Source organism: Chaetodon trifascialis, chromosome 21 (genome assembly GCF_039877785.1).
Source record: "Chaetodon trifascialis isolate fChaTrf1 chromosome 21, fChaTrf1.hap1, whole genome shotgun sequence".
Classification (NCBI taxonomy): domain Eukaryota; kingdom Metazoa; phylum Chordata; class Actinopteri; order Chaetodontiformes; family Chaetodontidae; genus Chaetodon; species Chaetodon trifascialis.
The window spans coordinates 14,060,874-14,086,122 of record NC_092076.1 but is presented as its reverse complement, the minus strand read 5'-3'; the positions used below and the strand labels follow the sequence as shown (position 1 = coordinate 14,086,122).

At 42.8% G+C, this 25,249-nt stretch overlaps 3 protein-coding genes across 3 annotated transcripts; 1 reads left to right on the top strand and 2 right to left on the bottom strand.

The window, feature by feature from the left end:
* Nucleotides 1-40: 40 nt before the first annotated feature.
* On the bottom strand, nucleotides 41-3,419 carry msrb1b (methionine sulfoxide reductase B1b). The gene is made up of 4 exons (XM_070990743.1): nucleotides 3,251-3,419; nucleotides 2,342-2,484; nucleotides 2,130-2,247; nucleotides 41-559 (listed from the first exon to the last, which is right to left on the bottom strand). Exons 1-4 carry the CDS (start codon nucleotides 3,303-3,305, stop codon nucleotides 543-545), a joined length of 333 nt encoding a protein of 110 aa, XP_070846844.1. The 5' UTR covers nucleotides 3,306-3,419; the 3' UTR covers nucleotides 41-542.
* A 935-nt stretch (nucleotides 3,420-4,354) lies between these two features.
* neurl2 (neuralized E3 ubiquitin protein ligase 2) lies at nucleotides 4,355-5,637 on the bottom strand. Its single transcript, XM_070991153.1, has 2 exons — nucleotides 4,848-5,637; nucleotides 4,355-4,470 (listed from the first exon to the last, which is right to left on the bottom strand). Exons 1-2 carry the CDS (start codon nucleotides 5,635-5,637, stop codon nucleotides 4,355-4,357), a joined length of 906 nt encoding a protein of 301 aa, XP_070847254.1.
* A 3,374-nt stretch (nucleotides 5,638-9,011) lies between these two features.
* Nucleotides 9,012-24,346, top strand: tex2l (testis expressed 2, like). The gene is made up of 12 exons (XM_070991247.1): nucleotides 9,012-9,382; nucleotides 13,391-14,831; nucleotides 17,322-17,522; nucleotides 18,103-18,421; nucleotides 19,408-19,667; nucleotides 19,971-20,120; nucleotides 20,235-20,334; nucleotides 20,913-21,045; nucleotides 22,178-22,309; nucleotides 22,658-22,867; nucleotides 23,652-23,772; nucleotides 23,855-24,346. Exons 2-12 carry the CDS (start codon nucleotides 13,422-13,424, stop codon nucleotides 24,026-24,028), a joined length of 3,210 nt encoding a protein of 1,069 aa, XP_070847348.1. The 5' UTR covers nucleotides 9,012-9,382; nucleotides 13,391-13,421; the 3' UTR covers nucleotides 24,029-24,346.
* The last annotated feature ends 903 nt before the right edge of the window (nucleotides 24,347-25,249 follow it).

Sequence of the window (25,249 nt, the reverse complement as noted above, 5' to 3'; positions counted from 1 at the left end):
AGTTCTCCACGACAAATAAATCATACAGAAAAGACAAAAACTATCAAACTATAATTTATTTGTATTATTAGATTGTTCTTTCATATGAATTCACTGACAATGGAGGATAAATCAAAACTTTCTTTTATTCCCACTATGCTCTGGACTCAGATGTAAGTTTTTCAAAGTAAAACGCATCCTGGATTTTTGCACAATTAAGAACAAAAATGCTCTGATTCATACAGCTGGTTAACAGTTGCTTTGCTGTTGCACAACTGTGAAATAAACATAGAAAAGTGCAAATGGACATGTGGATGCATGCATGCGCCATAATATTTAATACATATTTAAATATGAGGTATTAGAGGAACTCTGTTGTAAAGGAATATTTGCAGAGGTGTGGTCCGGTCCCTGCGTCACAGGCTGGTCAAAGACTCTTCAGTGGACAGGATGTGCGTCTCAGGCCTTTGTCCCGTCCACGTCACCCACTGACCCGACCTGTCCACCGGGCCTGGACCGAGCAGCAGATGCAGCAGCTGGAGGGAAGAGCCAAAGCTCGCTCTTTACTGCTTGTCCTTGCCTGCAACACAAGAGGAAGTCAGAAAAAAGTTCATTCACAATTACTCCAAACAATTATTTATTTGTCTTAAAGCTCGACAGCACACAGACGGAAATAAAGTGTACAATACGATCAAACTATATTACGCAAAGGAAGAAATAGAAAAAATAAAATGAATCAAATTAAACAGCAGACACATCATAGCAAACAGAAAAATAGAAACAAAGCAAATAAGAGTGTAGAAGAAAAAGCATTGTGGTGCTGTTGTGGAAATAACATGATAATAAGTTAATAATAATAATATATATAATAATAATAAATTATATTAGTTTACATTTTCACACAAGGTCAAACATTTCGGGCATGTTGAAAAACACTGTTTCCATTTCATCGATCGTTCATGAAGATGCATGTTAGAACAGCCTAAGAATATAGATGCACTAGCGTGAGAGCAGGTGGACGACGTCTCCAGTCGTGCACCATTAATACTGGCGCCACCATTAATATACGCACCACGGATCCTCATTTAGAGAGAGAGGGGGAGCACCTGTCGTACAGATCGTAAGCTTCAGTCTAAGTCTGCGATGCAAAAAATCAGCTGATGAGCACGATGCTTAGAAGAGGAATAAACATTATTCCATATCTTAAACCAAATCAAATTTAAACTCGTCAAGGTGTCTGTCCCAGACCAAAGTAACAGGGAGATGTCAAAGCAGAATTAATAAGTTTAAGAAGGGGATGGAGGCTGCAGGAGCGTCCCACTGTGCTCTGTACGCTGGGTTCATGTGGGGCGTACCTGCAGAGCTTTGCATCAGTTTAGTGGACGAATGAAGAAATAAACACAAAGTTGTCAACACATATAGAATAAAATAAATTATATATATATATATATATATATATATATATATATATATATATATATATATATATATATATATATATATAAAAATGCAGTAATGGAAAGCAACTAGATGTAACTTCCTGTGCATGTTTTAATGATTCATTAAGAAAAAACATGTGAACTGCTTCCAAAATATCAAGGATCAGTGATAAAATCTCTTCAATGCAAATCAATATTTAACAACTATATATATATATATACTATATAAAGAACTGAAAGGACATCTGCAGGTTAAGCAGCCCAACATGTTAAAAAGTAGTGCATCAATTATATCTCACTATAAAATCAATTATAATACATTGTAATATACTGTGTACAGTACACCTAAGGGACATCTGGCACGAGTATGTTTACTTTAGTTACTTTTTACACAAACTCCCAGACATATGTATGTCATCACACAGCATTTTTGGACTTCTTTGGCTTCTTTTGCCCCCAGAGCAATGAGGTGCACAAAGGATTGTCAAAACAAAACACATCTTCAAATCTGTGTCCAGAGACGATGTCCCACTTACTGCAGAGGATTTACAGTCCTGGCTGCTGACAGGTCTCATCATTTTCTACATTAAGCTAAAAATATTTCCCAATTAAAACTGTCCTCAGTGATCTGGGGCATTGCTTTTGTGAAAGCAGGTTCAGATTTGTTTTTATGATGTCGTCCTGCCTCTTTCCAGTCTGCGGTCATCTTACCTTTGCTGGGGACAAACTTGAGCGAGTGGCTGAATATTCAAAACCGTGATACTCCTTCCTCCGGGCCGTCGTTCACAAACTCATGGCCCAGCCCGTTGCCACACTTCCCGCACAGAACCTGCATGCATGAAACACAGTTTCAGTGCCTGATGGGACATTATGCCTCTTAAAACAACACGATGAAGCATTGGATCTAAGAGCTTCAGTCAAACCTTGAAGGCAGTGAGCGTCTCCATCATCTTGGTGACGCTGTCCTCTCTGATGGTGTCAGTGAAAGCCGGCCAAGGAGACGAGTGGGCGAACTTGGACCGACTGGAGAACAGCGGATGGTTACACTGGGAGCACACATACATACCTGCAGAGGACAGTTACTCATAAAGGTGCTTGCACTGTTTCATTTTCTCCATGAAAATTTGAATTATTCAAATAACGCAAAAGGGCAGAGATTCCCAGTGTGCATTTCAAGACCCTAAATGGGTCCTGAGGTCAATCTGAGGGTCACAAGATGATTAGAGGGATAAGAATGAAAAAACAAACAAGATTAAGAGCAGTCTTTTTTGTTTCTTTGAAATAATCTGAGAGGGAAACGTCAGACTGAACAGCTGAAACTGTAACAGCTGAAAACATAACATAACATGTGAGGAGGGGTCCCAGATGGCTTCATTTTAAGGGCTCACACACCTGAAAGGGGTTGGAAACACTCTTTGGGTCAGTATACTTAAATTAACCATAACTTTATGGCTTGGACAAGCTTTTAGTTTGAAACAAAATTCTACATATCACAGCTCTGTTTTTAGCATTATCATTGATAGCAGATGTATTAGTTGTCTTTCCCTTTTAGAAACAAATCTGAAATATCTGGGTTAAAATAAAGGTTAACTGCTCTTTATCAATTGCCTGTATCCCCTAATCACCACGTGCTCTTCCTCTCTACTCATCACTGTCATATTAGACAATAATTGAAAAATATTTCTCCATTGAAAATCACTCATTTGTTGCAAATAACAAAACAAAACACGCTTTAAACAAGGCAGAAAATAAAAATAACATGGTCATTTTAATCCAGTCAGTCAGGAGGTTACATCACACCTCTGTTTAAAGAACAGCCACCGCCTGCTCACCTGGTTTGAAATGATCCTTGTACACCTCACCGCCAAAAAACCGACAGAAAGACATGCTGCGGTGCCTGCAAAGGTCAAAATAGATCTTAATCTGGCTCAGTCTTTGCTCAAACGGCAGCAGATGATCCTGTTTTCCACTTCTCGTGTGAAGAGATCCTGGCTGGAGATGGAGGAGGAGCTCCGCCCATTGCTGTACCCCGCGTGAACAGCAGGTGTCAGTGTGTGACCACAGGAGCCAGGAGGAGGCGCGCTGAGGCCACAGAGGCATGTGATGGACAGTCAGACACTCAAGCAAAGTTCACAGAAACAGATTTACTCTGCTCTTTTCTAATGAGTGTTGGCAAAAGAATTAATATTTACCAAAAGACATCTGCTGAAAATCAGATCTGAATATGAATATGGTCCATTTACAGTAAAGTATCCCATAGACTTGTCTCAGTGACCCAGACAAACAGTAATCAATAAGTGAGTCAGTTTTCTTTCTTATCCACCGTTTTATATAACATTTTGCTAATTGGGGTATTGTTCCATTCACATGTTATTTAGTAAAAAACCAAGCACAGGTGACAGTTGGTGTAAAACTTCCCAAAACACTATGTGAATGTGGATTCTGTCCTGCTGGAGATAAAAATTAGATTTTTGTCTGATTTTTCAACCTCTGAGAAAATGTATAAATGCAGATCTCGAATCGAAATGCAGATCTCGATTCTCAGTGCAGCTTGCAAACACTTAAGACCACAGGGATGCACAATCTGATGTGAGGCCATTATAGAGAGCTGATATCAAGGTTATGGAGTAAATGCTCAAATGTCTGTCCATAGTCCATGTCCATTGCAACAACCGGATTTACTGAGTAAATGATAAACAATTTTATTGTGAGGGGAAAGTAGAATCACACAGACAGACTTCCCATCAGTATTGTGAATTTATTTCCGTGTACTTGTCATCGCAGACAAAGGATGTCTGTGTTTTCTGTGCCTGGCATTTATCAAGAGCATAACCCTGTTCGCTTTATTTTAATAATGATACATCATGAAAATAAATATCCTCGGATAAAAAAAGAGCTCTTAACTGACATTTCTGCCCGTTGCTGCTCTGTATCCTTCATTCATACTTGCAGTAGTGCTTAAGTGCCTCTGGCAGCTCCAGCCAGTCAATGGCCATCCTGTGGACAATGTGCTTCTGGATGGCCTTCCTACACAACGTCTGCAAGGATGAGACTGAAGCAACACGGGAAGAGGACAAACGAGACAGAAAGACTGGGGATTAGCGAAATAAATGGTGCGATGAGAAAAATAATCGAGAAATTTGCATTAAAAGGAAATATTGATTAGTGAACAGGTCCCTGGGCAAGAGCCTAGTTACATAGTGACAGTTAATATTTCTTTTTCTAAAGTCAAACAAATGACCACAAAGACACGTGCAACAACCACAGAGAGACACAAAACAACCACAAAGAGACACAAAGCAACTATAAAGAGACTCAAAACAACCACAAAGAGTACAGCACCACCACACACACAGTGACATGTCTACGCCCAGAGAGGCCCATTGTTTCATAATCAGTCCATGTTTAAAGTATCACTGTGACACTCACATCCATACTCCACCTGGACGATGCGGACACACTTAGTGGCAGCAAAGACGTCCACCACAGCATAGAGAGGCTGGAGGGCGGGGATTCCCTTTGCACTCGCTCCCATGTCCTCACCATTGATGACAATGTGCATATCAGCCAGGTCTCGCCCTTTCTGCACATACAGTACTCCTATCCTGCTGCGTCTGGCAGTGGGAGGCAGGGCGTTAGTCTTATACAAGTCATCCAAAATGTGGCTGTAGCGCCCGGGCCTGCTCCGACCGACCAGTTTGTCTCTGGGGATCCGAATATTCTCAATGTACAAGTGAGAATCAGTGAAGAAAGTCTTTGGGTTGTTGTTGATATTGTTGTTGCCTCCTCCTCCATCTCCACCTCCAGCTCCATCTTCTACCTCCCCTCCTCTGAGCCTGTGGCCCCCAGCCAGTCCTCCGTCTCCATCCTCTTGACCCTCTTCTCCAGCTTCTTCTATGATCTTGTTGTGGTTGCGAGTGATGGCAAATACCCAGCTGTCTCCTAAGTCTGTCAGGTCTGGGATGGAGTACTCAGGTACCACCTCTAAGTCCCTTGGGTCCCTGGCAGTCAGGCCGACCCGGAGGTGTCCACACCAACCCAGCTCCTTATCCTCGATCTCTATGAGAAAAATCTCCCCAGGCTTTAGAGGATGTTTGCTGAAACACACTCCATTGGCAAAGCTCTCCACCCGGGTGGCCTGAGTCCCTGAGTGGTCCAGTCTGACGTTGGTACCATGGATGGGATGGAATTCCATGAACTGATCAGAAAAAGGCTCCATTTTCAGTTCCCTTTGCATCAACAGAAGCAGTCACTCTGATTCAGGGAACAAAAAGTATCATAAGTAAGAATTTTCCAGTTGGATAGCTGTCAAAAAAGACAACAAACAGCCAAACTTACCAAAACTTTCCAGTCAAACAGTCTTGCAGCAGTTTGCCGGCGAACACGTGGTCATACTGGAGGCACAACAAGTCAGACTGACAAGATCGCTGCTCTGCCTATCTGTGGGACACTCAGGGAAACTTCTGGTAGAGGGCTATTTTTAAACAGCTGCATATGTCAACAGATGGCAAGGTATGTGTGTGCATGAATGTGTGTGTGTTGAGAGGGGTGGCCAACATGCACGTGCCTTCAGTCACTCACACACACCAGACATGCACAGAGATTGAGGTGGGGTTAGTGGGAGCAACAAAGCCCCCCGGGGACCCAGCGCTCATTCAATTTCACAAACGCATGTATTGAAGTAATAGCTGCATAATTATCATAATACCATATGCCAGGGAGATATGTTGAACAGCAGGCCTTTCGTAGCTGTGCTCTAAATATAGGCATGCCTCGAAAATACACTCTGGATTTCATTCTTTTGTAAAGCAGCAATTAAAGTAATATACCAAGATAAAGAGGTCTGGAGGTGTGGAGATTTATTATGATAGTGGATTTATAGCTTAAGAATATGAAGGGAAATTCCATTTAAAAAGGGAAGATGATACTTTTTATAGTCATTACACACACTATGATTGAGAATAAAGGCTCCTTCGCACTTTGTCAGGTGATTTACAGTAGTTCATATAATTTCTGTCTGGAGGAATCAGGTATTAATCATACAGTATATAAATCAGAACCACCCTATGCCTGGTAAAACCCTCTTTAGTTATAGTGCAAAGTGTAATGTGCAGTAATTTGTCATGTGTACAGTAAGAAATGATTTCTTAGGGCAGAGATCACTGATCAAAATTAGAGCTTTAAAGTGAGACTAAGTACATAAAACAGCAGAAATAACACCATTCTATTTAACACCTTCCATTACAAATGAAAATATAAATTTGTGAGAAATAAAACACACCTCTACTTACTTCAATAGTGAGTATTGCTGCTACAGCCTCACTCGGTTAGGTATGACCAGGAACTTATAGTGGCTCATGCTAGCTCATGTTAGCAACCTTAACATGAATATCGCTGTATAACTGACATGACTGAGCCATGAGTGTTAGCATGCTAGTCATACGCTCAAGACTCTTCTATACTTTTCCTAAGGGGGCATGCCCATGGGACGTCGGCCTCTTTCAGGTCCTTTGGGTCCTTGGTGGTGTCATTTTGTTGAGATATGAAGCAGGCTGCCAGATGATGTCTGCATGAGGCTCCTCTGCGTCCATTGTTGCTATGCAGGTGTCATCTTAGGGAGGCTGCGAGTAAAGAGCGGATGCTGCACAACCTCCGGGGAGTTGGACATGCAGGTCTGCGTCCAGCTGCAGCATCCTCTTGACCAGAGCTATTAATAGATGCTGGTCTCTCTGGTGTGCACAGTTTATCTTCATCACCTGCTCACATGAGCCTGATGTATCTGGTCTCCTCAGCATGGAAACTTGTCTCATAAGCAAACTGGTATGGGGTCGTAAATCTGCAGTGCTGCTGGCTGTTCTTCTGTCTGTGGAAGTTATGATCCGTTTCATGTCTACAGTCCAGAGCATAATCTGCTGGCTAGTGTGAAGTTCAAGGTATTGAGACAAAAACATTCCACCTTCATGGTATTGAAAGTGGATCCAGACACTGCAGCTGCTTCAGGATGGTGATTTCCTCTCTTACCTGTCAGCAATTCCATAGTGATTGGTGTCCAACGCCCTGTCTGTTTCAGTGCTGCAGCATTTGGTTTCAAAACCAAAGCCGCCCTCCCCGAGGAAGGCCTCAACCTCGTGACACCTGCCAAGTGTGTTTCCTTTATAAATCTCAAGGTCGTCTGCATAGAGGTAGAGCAGAGAGAGATACGGCATGAAGTCACTCTAATAGAGGTGAACACCATCAAAGTGCAACACATACTGTAACACCACATTACCAGGACACACAGGGAGAGTTTTCACCATTATTGATCTAATTGGTCTATTGGTCTAATTATCCTGCTGTTATTGTTCGTCTGAATCTCTCCCCTCAAATGTCCAATATTTGAGACCCTTTAATGTAAAAGTGACATGAAACAGCTTGAGATACACTTATTGTCAGCTGAATAACAGGAACAGTAGAGTACACATATCTCAAAATTATTTGTAAATACACTTGAGTAAATGTACTCTGTTATATCTCTTCCCTGGCTGATTGTATTAATGTTGTAATAATGCAGTTATTAAGCTTTAGTTCTACTTCTGAGCTGATGAAAGTTTTCCGACTGCTTCAAAAGTCTCAGTGCAGTTACCTCTCAGCTCCTCTCACTGCACACTTCCTCCCCTGCTGTGGCTAAAGCGGCACTTCAAGGTGTTTTACAATCACATCTACAGTGATTAGACTGAGGACTGAAGCAGCTGCTCTGCTCACGTAGTGCTCACGCTACACCTCCTGTGTAGAGACTGTGGAATAAATCACATGTCAATAATACCTCCATTATTAAGTGTCATGAACGTGTAATAATGAAAACACTACAGTGCATTGCACTACTTCTAAGCAGTGGTGTAGCACATAAATCTGGACCCTGTACATATGAAGCCTCTGTGGGCTCCCTTCCCCAAATCAGCAAGTAAACACATGCAGCTGTAGTGGTTATTAGAGTAATAAGTAATGTATCTTAGACAGTCTTCACAGTCTAACGTCTTTGCACATTTCAGCCCTCTTCTACTGACATGCTGTAATAACTGTGTGTAGCTACATATTAAAGCAAATCAGCAAAATCTAATCATACACAGAGAACAGATAAGAGAAGACTTACAGTAAAATAGAAATTCAATTTATTAAAATCCCCAAACTGTCCATATTCTGCACACATTCATATGTGGTCCTGAGTGTGTATAGTCAGTCATGGATCCAGCCAGCCAGCCTGTTCAGGAACATCTCCTCCGTCAGTGATGGATGGAGGTTATTGTCTCTCACCCCAGCTGCAGCCGGCACACTACTCTGCCCTGTTCTTCTTATTGTCATTTCTAGGGCTTCCAGTGTGTCTTATGTAGGCCAAGATGGAGGGAGAAATGAAGAGGCAGAGAGATGGGGCGTTAAATTTATTCTTTATTCCTCTTCTTTCTTTATTTATTGTCATGAAAACATTCCAAACTCCATATCTTTGAACACATGAATGAAAGAAATATATAAAAAAAAGTGAGACCTACTAGTAGTTATTTGATTTTCAACCCTCAGGCTGAACTTCATCCGTCACCCTGTTTTGTACAATTAGACAGTATTCACACTCTGGATGCAGAGCTGCGTGGGTGCGTTTGTGTGTGCGTCTGTTGGGGCTGCAGCACTCCTAATCTGGATTATCATGCAGCGCGGCTATGCTTTTCATAATCAGTTTGGTGAGCTGTGATTCTCGGCAGCGCATGACACATCTGGATGCAGGCAGTCGGCAAAGGGGAGGTGTGTGTATGACTGTGAGAGAGAGAGAGAGAGAGAGAGAGAGAGAGAGAGAGAGAGAGAGAGAGAGAGAGAGAGAGAGAGAGAGAGACTCCTCACCTCGCGGTCCTTGCGCGCACAAATGGAGAGGAAACCAGCATCGGACAACGCAGACCGGCGGGCATAGTCACATTTCCATGCACAGAATCAATTCTCGGGTAAGTATATCTCCATTGTCTCCATTTATGTTACAATTCTCTGTCTGCAAAGCATCAGCAGCTCTGCAGACAATTGTAGTTTTATCCAAAAGTGAGACGAGGAGTCAAGAACATCACAGGAGCACTGGAGCGCATCAGAGAAATTTTACCTGACGGTGCGCACTGACTGCGTTTTGGGACATGGTTTCATCACTTTAGCTGCTACTTCATGTCTGCATGTCACACTTGTCTCGTGGATGTGAGTGCAGCTCTGACTGGAGATGTCACACTGAATTCTGTGACCTGAATTTTAGCTACTGCACAAGTTTGGGGCCACATGCTTTATTGTGTACATTTATACTTTATATTATGGAAATATTGTTGTCAGACTGGGTCACATACTTTGTTGTGAAAGAATAATGTGTTGTCAGTAGTGTAGCGATCCATCTGTGTGCTTTCCCAATTAGCTGTACCTATGGCTGTATTAATCTGTTGATTATTCTCTCAATTAATCAAATCTATTAAACGTCAGAAAGAGGAGAAAAATGTTTCCAGGTTTCAACTTCTCAGAGTCCAAAGTGACATATTTACAGGTGCATGTTTCATTTGATGAACACTCCAAAACTCACTTGTCATATATGACACAAAAAAAAGGAAAAAAAAGGCAGCAAATCCTCATATTTGCATGTGTTTGCTTGAAAAGTGACTGGTCAGACCTAAATGATCACCAGAACAATTGAATTTTAATTATATTTGATAATTTTTTTGTGATTGACTAATTGGTTAATTGACTAATTGTTTCGGCTTTGTATACCACACAGTGCACATGCAGTTTCTTCATACAGTGTGGCAAGGTCAGCTTTCACATGAAATAATATAAGACACTGAATGTTTTCTTTTTGGGTTTTTTACATTTGTCGGTACGCTTTTTGAAACACTGTAATCCAAGTTTATATGGTATGTATGTTTGTATGTTTTGTGTGTTTTCAGTGTTTGCATGAAACAATGTAATGCTGCTATCTTGGCCGGGGCTCTCTTGAAAAAGAGATCTCAGTGGGACTAAATAAAGGCTTATTTATGGGTAGGCAAGCCTGATTTAGCAGCTAACTGTAGTGTGTGCTTTGCTTTGCATTTAGAGGGGGAGCTAAAATAAATAATGCTATGATCTACGTTTAGAACGATGTAGTACACATTAAATAATTAGAGGCTCCAGACAGGGGACCAACACTATGCCAGAAAAACTTATAGTAAACATATGGCACTTCTTCAACCATACACACTGTGCTTTGTTAATAAGAAATCGAATCTGACTTGACCCAGTACATCTGCTTTAACACTGAGGTGGACACATTTTATTTTCTGTTTAATGGTAAGACTGTATTGGAATAAGTAATGCTACATGTTATAGACCACATAGTACCCAATATTTACTTACTGCTTTATTTTACAGCCCACATACCCAGTAACTATGTTACAATTACTGTGGAAAAGTGTTGCATTTCATTTCAGTTCAAAATTTCCCATAGGTGATCCTAATGGTTGCAATCTGTTTCCAAACTCATCAGACCCCTCAGTGAACCCCTGTGCCCTGGGAAGAAGCATCTGGGGTTTTTTTGCTCATTTATTCAGATTTTTCCTTTAATATTTCAACCACCTGTATATGACTTTTAGCATGACAAGAATGACTACTGATAGTAATGGACTCTGAAGGGTTGTGATGTTACTAATAACAACAATCAACGCGGGGTCACGGAGATGAGCTAGCTTGGAAACACGGCCCACCAAATGTTGGTTTAGCTCATAATCCGGCTGTGTGATTTGTCAGATTTCACAGTAAAACCCTGCATTAATGTTAATCTGAGATTGTTACTGTTCGTGTCTGATCAGAGGGTGGCACACAAACACAAACACACACAAACCCCTGCACACACACACACACACACACACACACACACACACACACACACACACACACACACACACACACACACACACACACACACAGTCACAGACATGAGACATGCTGTTGAGTTTATACTGCCACTGATTGAGAATGTAATGGAGTGATTGAACACATTGCAGTGCACTCAGAGCAGATGTGTTTCGTGCTGCAGTGTCACATGATCACTCTAACCCCTAACCCTAACCCTTAACACTTAACGGCTCTTCTACAGGAGTTTGTCTTTAAGCATCTTGTTAAGGACCTCAAAGTGACCACATCCCGTGGAGTCCTAAAATCAAGCAGACACTGATCTATTAAAAAAACACATACTTGCTTGTGATATTTTAACAGTTTCACCCTCTGCCTTTCTTTCACTGTCCTTGTTTAATCTACAGTTTTATTCAGCTTTCTGTGGCCTCTGGGTCTGTCACATCTGAATACTTCAGTTAAACCAAAACCCAAAGGACAGAGTCAGCAGAGAGATCAGAGATGGGGTAAATATTTAATATTTGACCAGTTTATCACTTTAAAACTTTAGTCAGATCATATACCTTTGCCGGCAGCGTGGCTCAGAGGATAGCAGTGTTGCTCTGTGGATCAATCCAACTTAACTTAAAAGATTTAACTTGCTGATCTGATCCAGTTGCAATGAGGTAGGCCACTTCCAAAAACTGACTTGTATTTGATTTAAGAACATTTGGATTAGTGAAAATCACAGCAGCATCTGGAGTCCACATTCAGCAGCTTCATAACTAGCACGACAATATGGTAACGTTTCGTCTGCCCTGTTATTAGCTTGGACAAAACATTGTTGGCTTAAAAGTAGTTTAGCATGCCTAATGTGCCCGTGTGTGTGCGTGTTTGTTTCCTGGCACCTCGCAGGTTCTGGTCCCTCTCTCAACCTTGTGAAAAGCTATGCTGAAGGTCTAAAGCTTCCTGGTCGCATGTGTGTCTGTCTCCCCACCGTCCATTTTGGGTGAGAGCAGATTAGTCAGAATCCACCAGCTGCTGTGGAATTGGTTGAAATTGTGCCACACAGCTTTGTAATACGGTTACGTAAGTCCGACCAGTCAGAGGTAGGGTTTAACTTGCATAAAGAGCAAGGCACTTGACCCACAGAGGCAGCGAATGAAAGGGTCCCTGCTGGGCCTTTGTACTGTCTCTCAGCTTGTGTCCAGTGATGCAGAACTGCTCTTTTCTCCCACAAAACGACAGCTGATAATTCACATTTCCTCCCTGTTCTGTGGTTGGTATCATTTTGACAAGTCAGTATGTGGTGGCTGTTTAATGTGTTATGTGGAAACATGCAGTGCTACTGACACACAAAAGCCACATGGGGAGAATGACAGAGAGCATCCTTGAACTCCCCCCGCTGTTCGTCTCAGGGCTGCATAAGTAACTCCTTAAACAGCTCGAGGAGACATCAGAGGGAGGGTTGTGACTCTAGGTTTTTACTGATGACAGTTAATTCTTTAGGGCATAAGACTGGAAGACACTGTGCTGTTTCCTTGGGAAGATGACAAGCTGAATATGTGTGGTAATGCTTATTTTGTCATGAAAACATAAAGTATTTGCTCTTTGTTTTTTACTGAAAGGCTTCATCTTTACTCAAATAAATTTTTCATTTCACGTTCATGTGCGCAGAAAGCCCCTGCTCAGAAATTGAATGACTTTTACTGTGTAATCAATCAGCCCCAAAAAACCATTAGATCCAAGCCTGAACTGCCCTAGTTTGTGCAATATTTGGGGAAGACAGACTGTCTATTTTTGCATGCCTCTAAACCTCACTCAGTATGTGGAACGACAGCTTTGGGAGAGGTACTTACTTGGATCTGTTTCAGGCTCTCTCTTCTTCAGAATAATGAAGATTTGCACAACTCCTAAGAGCTAAACTACATGACATTCACACATTAATGCCTAGTTGGCACTGGAAAGCAGTTTTTGTGAAAATGAGGCATGAGTGTAGAAAAGATGCCCTTCCTCCCTCTCTATGGCTCACTCCCTGGCTGCTTTTGTTTGCTCTGCCTCCGAGGCTTAATAATGTAGCTGACCATGTACTTTATTTATTCTCCTTCACTGACTCTTAGGTGCCTTGGCTGTGCAATGTAAAGCCAAGAAATGGCAGAAAGTGAAGCAAATGGGGAAAGAAGAAGCCAGGATGATGGAAGAAGAGGTGGCAGACCTCTACAGGAGCCCCACACCCTCGGTCTTGGCCTCTCGCCAGTCGGTGCCCCCTCTCTTGGGACCAAGAGGCATCTCCCTCGTGGGATTGTGATCCAGCTGACTGGGACAGAGGGGGAATGGGACAGTCTGGATGACAGTGAGCTCATCTTCTCCCTCGACCACGATGATGACTACCCCTCTATCTCTCTCTCCAGAGAGAGGCAGCTTTCTGTTGAGGATGACAGAGAGTTGCAATCCCAAGCTTTCCACGTCCCTCTTTCACCCTCGTCCCCTGGCTCTCTGGGCAACTGCTCCACCATTGGCCCAAGCTTCCTCTCCCCAGGCCCTTCTTCACCCACCCACAGACCCCTTGCAAGCCTGGTCAAGTCTCTCTCCACAGAGCTGGAGCTCAAAGAAGGCTCCACCCTCAGACCTAAGCCCCTTCTCAACCTCGTCAAGTCCATCTCCACGGAGATCTCCCGCTCAGAGCCAGAGGTGTCGCAGTCAAAATCAGACTCCCGCCTCAACCTCCACTTGTGGAAGCAGCTTACCCAATCAAAAACCCGCAGCAATGGGGACTCTCGCACTGCGCCCCCTTCCCCTAGCTCACTCTCCCCAAGTGCAGAGGGTCTGAAAGGGGGCTTCTTCAAAATGGAATTAGAGGACACCAAGAGGAAGCTCTCGGAGGCGGTGCACGAGCCTCTGAGCAGCATGTTCAGCAAGATCATGAGAGAGGAGAGTGTAGGCAGCCCCAAACACCAGGGTAAGACCCCAGCTGCTCATCAGGTCAGCTGCAGAGGTTTGGGCCGTGAAAGTAGCACAGACACGGTTCTCTCTGAGTCTCCTGTGAGGCACAGTAGAAAAGCAGATGCTGATGTTTTGCCTGTGTTTGACTGGCCCTCTGTTCGACATCCTGGGAGAGGCCACCGCAGTCACTGCCCTGTGCATCACAACAGACAACATCACAGGGATGAGGAGCTGGAAATATGTACAGATGATGACATGATGCAAATATTGGCCATTGAAACTCACGGGCAAGTGAGGAGATCACCTGCTGGACCTCAGGTCATTGCACCACCCTTGGTTAGGACTTCTCCCCGTTCTCAACCCCATCATCCTCTGCCACGCATGAGTTTATTCTGCGTGGCAGTGCTGTCCTATGGCTATTTCATACTGCCTCTCAGCCCATACTTCTCGGGTCTGGCTCTGGGATTAGCATTGGGCTTCTTGCTAGGACTGTGGCTCATCAGAATGGGTTCCTCCAGGTCTCGCTGCTCAGATGCTGCATACAGGCCATCACAGACTCTTTTGGGAGAGGGGATTATGACAGGTGCCACTGTCACCACTGAGCCTGATACCCTCAAGGTAAATGAAACAGTCATTAAGGAGGAAAATGGCACATTTTTGTTCTCACCCTATTTTCAGCCACCTCAGTCGCACTCCAATACTGACACATTTCTCATCATGTCTTCCATTAATAACACCTGAGAAAGGACACATGTAGGTGTCATAAAGAAATCATCAGACTTTGAATGTCATTTATTTGTTCTACCCAGCACTAATTTCCAAAAAATTGGCAAAAGGAAATGCAAATTGATGTGTTTCTATCCACTTCTGTAAAGCGAGTTACAAAACTAGAGGACACAGTGCCGAAAACTCTTTATAAACAGTAACTGACAGTTCCTTCATAGTACAACTGTAATGTGTTTATTTTAGTTCTCAGTGAGCATTATTTTGAAACTGTTTCATGTATTCAGGGGTTGCACAAATTGAAAATGCACATAAAAACAGGTGGATGGAGACACACTCATTACTACACAACATTGTTCTATGGGCATTGTAAGAAATGAGAAGTGTGGGATTCTGACCATAGCAACTGAAATATGACTACACTTTAGCAGCCAATTTTTCTCTAATTCAGCGATGCTGCTGAAACTAATAGGTACAAGAGAACTCTTTCAGAAAATACCTCGGAGTGAAAAAAGGCTCAAAACAAACAATCTTTCCGACTTCCAACTGCAGACTATTCATCAGAAAACCTATGTGGTGAAACTGGCTGATTTCAAAGTGAACTTTAAAAAGCATGTTCAAAGGCTACTCTTAATACAGTAACAAGAGTACTCCTAATTGTTTTTCAGCCATACTAATAGAGCAGTTAGGAAAGTGTCAAGTTGGCGAGTCACTGCGACATCTCTGCAGACTGTTTCCTTCAGATTAAAACTTCTGGACGTGGCATACAACTTGGTGCCCAGAATGCAATTAAAGCCTTCAATAATAAAACCTGCCTGAGCTGCAGCGGTAATTACTGCTCTCCTCCTGGCTGAGCTTGACACTGGGCAACTGGAGAGGACAGCTACCACCCAGACACTGTCAGTTCCACAGGCAATTAGTGGGAGATCCAGGCAGCAGGAAGCTGTAATTTGGCAGGGCACGAGGCAGGAGGGTGGTGGTGATGGCGATGGTTTGAAACGGGGGGTTTACTGTCTCAGTGTTGAGATAATTCCCTTGTTTGATCATTAGCAGTTTCAGTCTGAGCGCTGTTACAATGTGAAAGTCGGAGCCGCAAGGTTTGTGAGGTGTTTCAAAGGTTGATGGATAATCAGATGACAGAATGAGATCAGTTATGGGAATTGATTGCTGGATCACATCTGGGCCGAGGGCACAGGCTGACACTGTTGTTGATAAAGTACAAATACATATTCAGAATGTATAATACATAGTTTATTGGTGAATTGGAGCAGTAAGAGGGAGCATCAAGGTCTTAAAAGGGTTCATTTTACACCATTCATCTTACATATAGTTGTTCTAATGAACATTTCAGCACTACACTAATTAGTGGTGGCAGAGAGTCCAAGTGTAAGGCCTTTTGCAGGTTGTTTCATGTATAAGGTGCTCTGTAAGAAAATGACATGAATGGAACATGTCTCTCAGACAGTTCACATTCTGTGTTGACCTTTAATGGCCCGACTACGTCTGCAGCCTCATTAAGCCACATGTTTGCAACTGCCTTTTTTAAGACACATAAAAACTTCAGAATTCAGCAGAGCGGTATTTACTGACATGTTTTATGCCTTTGACTTTGAGAGGAGGGCACCGCAAAGTGGAACAATGCTGACTCATTCCTGTGTTTACGCACTCTTTCCTGCAGTACTCAGGAAAGGTTAGGGTTAAGGTAAGGTTGGGGTTGGGGTTAGGGTTAGTGACAGTGACTTCCTGGATTCTTTTTGATGTTGTGAGATTGTTAAGAACTCTCCAGGAAGTCTCAGTGTGGCAGGCTGTCATTCCTCAGAAATTGTTCTAGCACATAACTTCACACATAACTTTGTCGATTAGCTTAGCCAAGCATATATTCCAACATGGCAAACTGGAATTTCATGGCCATCATATTGACATTGAATGTAAAGTGTATATGAGGGTCAGGAGATGTTTTTCTCTGAGTTCATTTTAATAGGATTGGTTTCCTTTAACCCCAACCCCGAATCTAACCATCTGTAACCTAAAGCCTCTGACTGTGTTAGCTGACAGCAGTAAGAAGCCAGGAACAATGCATTGCCAGAGAAGCAAAATCCAGAGCACAATGTCCCTCCAAACAAAAGGCTATTTTCTGCTATATTCCATGCATCTTCTCTTGAAACATTATTATAATTGGACTTGTCCTCTAAACCCTCAGATCGCAAACTTGCCTTTTGCATGACATTTGTTCTACAATATGTGTTAAAAATTACATTTACTTTTTGCTGTTATCTTCATTTTTAGGCTAATTACAAACATCAGAACGTGACTTCCAGATCAAGTGCTAATTACACAAAATCAAACTGTGGAATTGGAATTAACATTTATTTTCTACCTTTGCAGGGCTGGATGAATGAGATACAGGACTATGACCCTGAAACCTACCATCCAGCTCTGACTCACTCTGTGTTTGCCACCCTGGAGGGCTCCTGTCTCCGTCTGGACTCCCCGCGTATTAACATTAGTCGCAGGGCCATGTACGACGAGAGAGTCCTCGAGGCCACCTTTGTCAAGTCACGCTCCTTTCAGCTTGCAAAGAGCAAAGTATGATGTCTGCCACAGTAACTGCATTAAGGAGAGGCTGTTGTACTTTTTCAAAGTGATATACAAAAGAAAGTGAAGGCCTGATATATTTTCGTATTCTGGTGATGTTCTGATACTGTATGTAGTCACTTTAGAGTTTTTCATTTGACCTCATGATCACTAGATTTCAGACAGACTAGATATTTCATTTTGGACCAAAGTGGTTGACCAACAGATTGCCATCAAGTTGCGTTGCTAGGATGGCTAAAACTGAAATAAATCTTTGGAGGAAAGCATTCAGGACCCAATTAATGGAGGCACAGGATTTGTCATAATTCATGCATGCATGTTGTCATGACATTTTCCATGTACAACGTAAAGTACAACGCCTGAACTTACTAGTAATGTGTGGATGAACATAAAAAAATGTGGAGAAAAGCATAGTTGAAATAAAGGTTAATTGGAAGAAAATGAACCTGTAATACTGGTTAAACTTCTCAGCATTAATTAATAACTCATAAATGGGACATCTGACTGCATTGCCCAATTAACAGTTGCTTTGTGCTTTGACATAGGAAAACTCTGCCACTGTTCCCCAAAGGTATTCCTACTGCCATCTGTGTTGGCTCGAAAGAGGGTGTGGAACCCAAAGTATCCCATCTGCATCCAAGTGGCAGGGGAAGCAAACTCCCAGGGGGGTGATGGAGGAACGTTGGAGGACGGTTTGGGAGAGGAGCCAGGAGCTGAACCGCCAAGTCCACGGCAAATTTCCTCCAAACACACCCACGACCCTCCCACCACTCTTTACCTCTTCGGCCGCACAGGACGAGAGAAAGAAGAGTGGTTTCGTCACTTCCTGTTTGCATCCATGGATACAGAGAAGGAAAAACAGAGGCCTGGCAGATGTGCGTCCAGATCGGGTACGAGAAACGTTAATAATGCATTAGAGAAGAGAAGGCTTCCAGATAAGGCATCTATACAACTGCTATATGTGTGGATTATGGATTACGTGCTCCAATTCTTTGCATTTCCAAGCCAATCCCTTCTGAGGGAACACACAGATCTCACAGTTGACAGGGCAAAGGCATCAGAAAAACATCTATTAGATTCAGCAGTTTTATTTGAAAGAGAATGACTGAGTTGTTGCATGAGCAGACATATTACTCATTTGTTTTTGCTTTTCTTATGCAAATTTGTCATCTGATCTGTCATCTGTCACACTTCCTTTTTCCATCGCTACACTCTGTTTTATGGGCACCATATAAAAACAGTTGCTCTGTTGCACTCCTGGGAATAGCTCATGATTAATACAAGAACAGGATTTGGTTAAGTGATTTTAAAGAATAGTTGGCATCTGGCAAATAAGCTTATTTGCTTTTTGGCATGCAGATGAGAAGACTGATACCACTGTCATGTCTGTCCAGTATGGAGCTGGAGCCAGGAGACGGTTAGTTTAGCTTAGCATAAATATTGAAAATAGGGGGAAACAGCTAGCCTGGCTCTGTCCAAAGCTGTGGACCTTGGACTGCTATGACCTCCAAGGTGTGGGTCACATGACCAATGGGGTTAGCCGACAGTTACCATCAGGTTTCCATCCTTCATAAGTGTAAATATCAAACTAAATTCCGGAAAGTTTGCAAATGCATTTACACTCCCATTTGAGTGGTTTTCTCTTTTCACCCCTTCAGAACAGACCTGCATCAGAGATAATTGGGTGTGTGAATCTCACCTCTGTGAAAAAGGGTGTTTGCATCCTCTCTTGCAAAAATCACACTAGTTACTTCTTGCTAATTCTAACTTAACCAAAAGGCACTCATGTCCAAAGCACTGATAGTAAGACAAAAAAAAAGCTTTTCTGCCATGCTTATCTTCTTCAGCCAAGTAAATGTTTCCTGTATGCTCCCAGGTAACCCAGCGCTGGCACAGAGCGTTAGCGCCTCGGGTAATGTACCGAGCAACAGAGTGGGCAGCAGCGACGATGACGCCCCCTCTACTCCTCCACCCAGCATCTCTGCAGCTCATGTCAGTAAGACCTCCAGTAGCACCAGGGGCTCTGTGTTAGACTACCCACGATACATGGCTCGTCTCCTGTCCGCAGAGGAGTTGACCCCGCTCTCCAGTCCTGGAGCCAGCAGCACAGAGACAAGTCCCACCATCAAAGCAAATGTGAGTCACACTTGTAGATAAAATTAAGCAAAGCAAATTAAGTGAAGCTGTTGGAACATTCAAGAGTTGGACAGTTTATATGGTGCATAGTGTGAACAGACAGTAAAGTTACCGTCTTAAATGAAAGTAAGACGAATGACAGAGTAAACTGGATAAAACATAATGTTGGAAAAGCAAGTAAGGAATTTCTCAGCATTTATGAAGTTATTCCATTCTTTACTCCCTGGTTTTTAGCTCTAAACTGTACTAAAGCTGCACTTTTCTCGTCTTTGCTCAGCTCTTACTCAGGTGTCTTTTTTACAGTGTACCTGTGATCTCGCAGAGCACCCTGGGACTAGCCAGACTGCATGGGCCAACGCTCTAATTGGTCGAATCTTCTGGGACTTCCTGCGAGAGAAGCACTGGGCCGACGTGGTTTCCCACAAGATCCAGAAGAAGCTGAGCAAAATCAGAGTGCGAGGGGTTCAACTCAAGCTCAAAGTTAATTTAAAGTCACAGAAAAGGTTAACTACAAGTGTGAGAGATTTCACATCATTTTAAAACTGTGATATGCTATGTTCCTTACAGCTGCCTTACTTCATGAATGAGCTGACTCTGACTGAGTTGGATATGGGCTGCTCCATGCCCCATATCACCACTACCTCCAGACCAGAGGTCAACCACAGAGGTGAGTGCATACACACACATACACATACACACACACACACATACACACGCACACACAGCGTGACAGCAAGAGATGAGTGAGAAGATGCCCACATGATTACAGCTGAGCACTGCAGAGCATCAGATCAGACGTTGTTATCCTGTTGTAATCTCAGAGAGCAGGAGAGCCATTACTCCATGGCCTTCAACATTCAGAGCATATTGGCTTGCGTGTGCTTGTTTTAAAATCAGGCAATCTGGCAGAGAGCACTCTTAATGACGAGGGGAGTTTAAGTGTGTCAGCGTGTGCCTACGTGTGACCTCGTGATTTTGTCTGTTTCTGTGCCCACTTCACCGTTACACAACCGTCTGTCAGCAAATTATCCTGTTTTCAGCTTCGTACTGTTTTTGCTGCTCAGCCCACGTGTCAGCTTCTAAAGGGGATTTATAATCTGCCGTAATTTATTATAAATTTAATTTCGAGGCTCGATAATCACAGTGAAAGCCATTTAATCTGCCACTAAACGGTGTGTGTCCAGATTAGGTTTTGTCTTAATTTCGCTGGTCTGGTTTTTGACCTCTTTGTGCTGCCCCCTGCAGGCCTGTGGGTGGAGCTGCAGCTGGTCTACACTGGTGCCCTGCAGATGACACTGCAGACCAAGTTCAACTTGTCCAAGCTGGGTAAAGAGGGCGGTCAGGATGCAGACTGTGCAACTGAAGCCAGCAGCCCACGGTCAGCATACACACTACGAACACATGTTCCAGCTGTTTACTTTTATATGCTTCCTGAGTAGCATTTTGTTGCATTTTTCGGCTTAACTCTTAAGAGTGTTTCCCAATCCTATTAAATCTCCTTTTGGGGATAAAATAATGTGAATGTGATATTATTTGTTGAAGTAGCAGCAGTTCCAAAAAGAGACTAACAGGTTTCTGTTTTCTAAAACACAAAGCTGCTTGCTACTACAGCTAAAAATATCATCTAAATGTAGACAAATTCAATATGAAAAACAGTTCGCAGTCCAAAGTATACATTTAATATAACCAAGACACCAAATGCATTGAGTACCTCATTAAACATTTTTTATTACAACACCATATATATATATATTTCTAATGGTGGAAATAAAAGCAGCCCAGGCAATTAATCCTTTCTTTCAGTCCTTAGTCAAGCTTAAAAAGCGCTGGAGCCTACAGTCCCCAAAATGCAACTCAACAGCCTTTTTAATTAGACCATCTGTGCCTGATGGCATCATCAGATCTATGCTCTCAAACATTAAAAGACTGCACACATCGTACAGCTGTTTTCATATGAGTGGACTACCCTGTTTGTGAAATCTGTGGGGTCCATTGAAAAAAGAAATCAATACCTCAGTATTTCTATCATCTTACACTATATTTCATCATATAGCTCAGGTGTAGTAGCAGGAGTGATACCCCAAAACCCTGTATTTCCATCGTCATCATTTCTATTGCACGCACACACAAATACACACCTACTCAACTCTCTATCCCCTGATCCACTCCAGCCTCTGATCCACAGAGCAGAGCTTCACATTACATTGATTAGCGTAGACCTGCCCGTCGTAGGCCCACAGTGGTGGGGATTACAGTCCAGGCAAAGCTTCACATTAGCTGCCTGTGCTGCAACTGAAGCTTTACAGAGAGATAGAAAACTTGGGAGTTGTTAATCTTTTCAAGCAACTTCCACTTTACAGTAATTGCAGGATTTGTTGTCATACATACATCTTTGCACACGTCCAATGAGGGCTTAAATCTGCACTCTTAGCTGTCACTTTTACACCAAAAATGACAAAAGTTCTTCCATCCATAGCTTAATTTTGTCATCCATCTGCCCGTTCCTGCAGCCCCATCTTCAGTGTGTTGGCAGACAGTGATGAGGAGTCCTCCAGTGCTGGTTCGTCTGATGAGGAAGAGCTGCTTCTGTCTGAGCCTCAGGGTCCAGTGGGGGAGAAGGGATCCGCACAAGCTACTGATGGGTAAACGCTGATACAACAAAAGATGTTTCAATGATGATTAAAAGTATTACAAATGAAAATGTAACATCGTCTGCTCCTTTTGTGTGACAGTTAAGTCAAGTTTTATATAAAAAGTCATTTAAAAAGGGGAGAAAGTAACATTTAGCAGGACCACAAAGTGTTACTTTTACCCCTCTGTGTGGTGAATTCTCTTTTTCTAAAGCAGAAAATAAAGTGTCGACATCACACTCCAGATGGCTGTCGCCTTCATTTACATTTCAGACTCACATCTCTCCTCGGCTTTTGACTTTAGCATCTGAATACTAAATCTGCTCTCAAATTCAAAACTCCTCTAATCCTCTCTCACAGGACAGGGGGTGGGAAGACCGGGAGGAAGATTTTGAGATTTGTGGACAAAATCGCTAAATCCAAGTACTTCCAAAAGGCGGCAGAGAATGAGTTCATTAAGAAGAAGTTTGAGGAGATGTCCAACACGCCCCTGCTGCTCACTGTGGAGGTCCAAGAGCTGTCAGGGACTCTGGTGGTCAACATCCCGCCGCCCCCTACAGACAGGATATGGCAAGTGCAGAGGCCTCAGGGCTCAAATCCAGTTTAATGCATGTCCGCTGAAGAAGAGTGCAGCCTTCAGCACTGAGTTTGATTCTAGCTCATGTGTATGCACACAGAAACCATTCAAAAACATGTTGAGCTCACAGAGAAGCAGCCCACTGAGGCAGATCTGATGCTGTTCAGTGATTTAATGATACGAACTGAGGTACATAAGCTTACAGAGCAAGGGAAGCAGGCAAGGGTCAAAATCAGAAGACAACCCAACCAATAAGGAGCAAGCAGGAAGTCCCATAAACAGGCAAAAGGTTAAACTATGTAATGGTGACACTGTAATTAAATATAAACATAGAAATAGATATTTACACATTATTTTGTGTATACAGTTATACAACAAGATATAGATAAAGCAATAACAGCTGATTCCCTGGTCTACTTCTCCTCTGGATGCACAGATTGAGATTACTCTCCTGATTTCAGATTGCATACATATGTTTTAAAAATCAAAGTCACCCTGATGTATTAATGACTGCGTGTCTTAAACGCTTCAGAAGCAATCCTCACTTCACAATGTTCAGCGGCAGCATGTCGTGTTTGTGACTTTCTGTGGTGTGACTCATGTTTCACACTCTATCTCCTGCCAGTAGAGTATTTATTTATTCTACCGATCCACTTTAGTCGAGTCCTAAAACCTGTTTGAGGCCCTGAAGCAGCGCCAGGTTGGCATAGGGCTGAAAACAGCGCTGAGACTATCTGAGATGGGAGAGCTTTGACGATGCGACCGTCTCCTCTGCAGGTACAGCTTCTGCGTGCCCCCGAAGTTAGATCTGCATGTCCGGCCCAAGCTAGGGGAGAGGGAGGTGACTTTCTGCCATGTGACCGAGTGGATTGAGAAGAAACTGCAGGATGAGTTCCAGGTAAAAAAAGTAAAAACAAACACTACTGTGTATAGCCTCTTCTCAGCTTTCTCTCTCATGGTCATGCTTTTTTCTTCTCCAGAAAGTATTTGTGCTGCCCAACATGGATGACATCTACTTACCGCTGATGAACTCTGGGGTGGACAGCCCACAAGCATCACAGCGTCTGTCCTCTCAGTCCCAGCGGTCCCAGAGCTCGTCCACAGAGTCCATAGAGAGGATCCCACCTGAGATCTCTGGGCCAGAGTCTGACTAGTGCCTCGCTGTCCATGATCAAAGGAGAACTGACCCAGCAAAACGGATTCAGCACATCATATATTCACACAGTGAGAGAAGGAGAAGCAGAATGAGAATCACCAAACAGAATATCATTTTGCCTCTAGACTTCAGTAGCTCTTATGTCCAAACCAGGGGTTTCTAAAGGTCTGATGTGTGGCGTGGGTGTGATGTGATGGAGAGTGTGTGGAGTATTGATGTATGATGGGTTGTAGTCAGAGAGGAATGTAAAAGCAAAAAAGCAAAAAAAAAGCAAGCAACAAGTGATACCTTTTGCAAATGTTTACATGTGAATGATCCCTATGAGATTATGTATCTAAATATTTGCTGCTTTGATGTTTACAGCTCAATGTCACTTTGGATTTAAGATGATGGATATTATTAAAGAAAAGCTATGAAAACAGCTGCCAGTTTGATTCAATGCATGACAGTCTCGCTTTCGAAAAGCACACGTCCTCTATAAATCTTACATTTCCAACAATAGCAAAGATGAAATGTTGGTGAATGTGTCAGCACAATCTGCACATACTTGAATTTTTTCATGTGCGACACTTTCACGGACCTCCTGCTCAATTTCAATGTCTCAAAAAAAATATTAAACATAATCCGGTGTATTAAAATATTTAATTAAGACTTTACTGTGATGTAGCTCATGATCCTTTGCTTATGACCTGACATATCTTGCGCTGTCCTCAATACAAACACACTGTTCACTGTTCCAAGGCAAACATCTGTGTGTCATAACCAAAGTTCAGTGACAGCTCTTGCCTTTTTAACATCAGTGCCAGCAGCGTCAACCTCAGTCAAATCACTGTGGAGATGGAGAAAATGTCTGCCCCCTACTGGCTGGGCTGAGCGTGTACGTTACCACAGCAGTACCTGATTGCACAGTAAATTACTCTTCTGGTTTGCTTGAGAGGAACAACATGGATCTGGATCACTTGACCTAAATAATATAAATGTCATTTGCAGCTGTTGTGAACTGAAGTTTGGGGGAGAGAACAAATGACTGTCATCCATCATCTCATATGCAGAGCTCAGTTTAACAGGAGAGGTAAGGCGAATTGTAAGCCAAGGGAAATGTGCTTCTTTGGACTCGAAATTAAAACTCCTTCATGGTCCGATGCTTCAGAAATCATGACTCATTTACCGCAGTATTCATTCAAACGCACATCTCTGAATTTAAGGTGTAAACACGCCA

Bases quoted from the DNA above. Each gene is read 5' to 3' on its own strand.
- neurl2 (XM_070991153.1), bottom strand. From the start codon at position 5,637: ATGGAGCCTTTTTCTGATCAGTTCATGGAATTCCATCCCATCCATGGT. The intron at 4,471-4,847 runs GTGAGTGTCACA...GTGTTGCTTCAG, and splicing joins CGTCCAGGTGGAGTATGGAT to TCTCATCCTTGCAGACGTTG.
- tex2l (XM_070991247.1), top strand. From the start codon at position 13,422: ATGGCAGAAAGTGAAGCAAATGGGGAAAGAAGAAGCCAGGATGATGGA. The intron at 17,523-18,102 runs GTATGATGTCTG...TGTTCCCCAAAG, and splicing joins TTCAGCTTGCAAAGAGCAAA to GTATTCCTACTGCCATCTGT. The intron at 20,335-20,912 runs GTGAGTGCATAC...TGCCCCCTGCAG, and splicing joins ACCAGAGGTCAACCACAGAG to GCCTGTGGGTGGAGCTGCAG.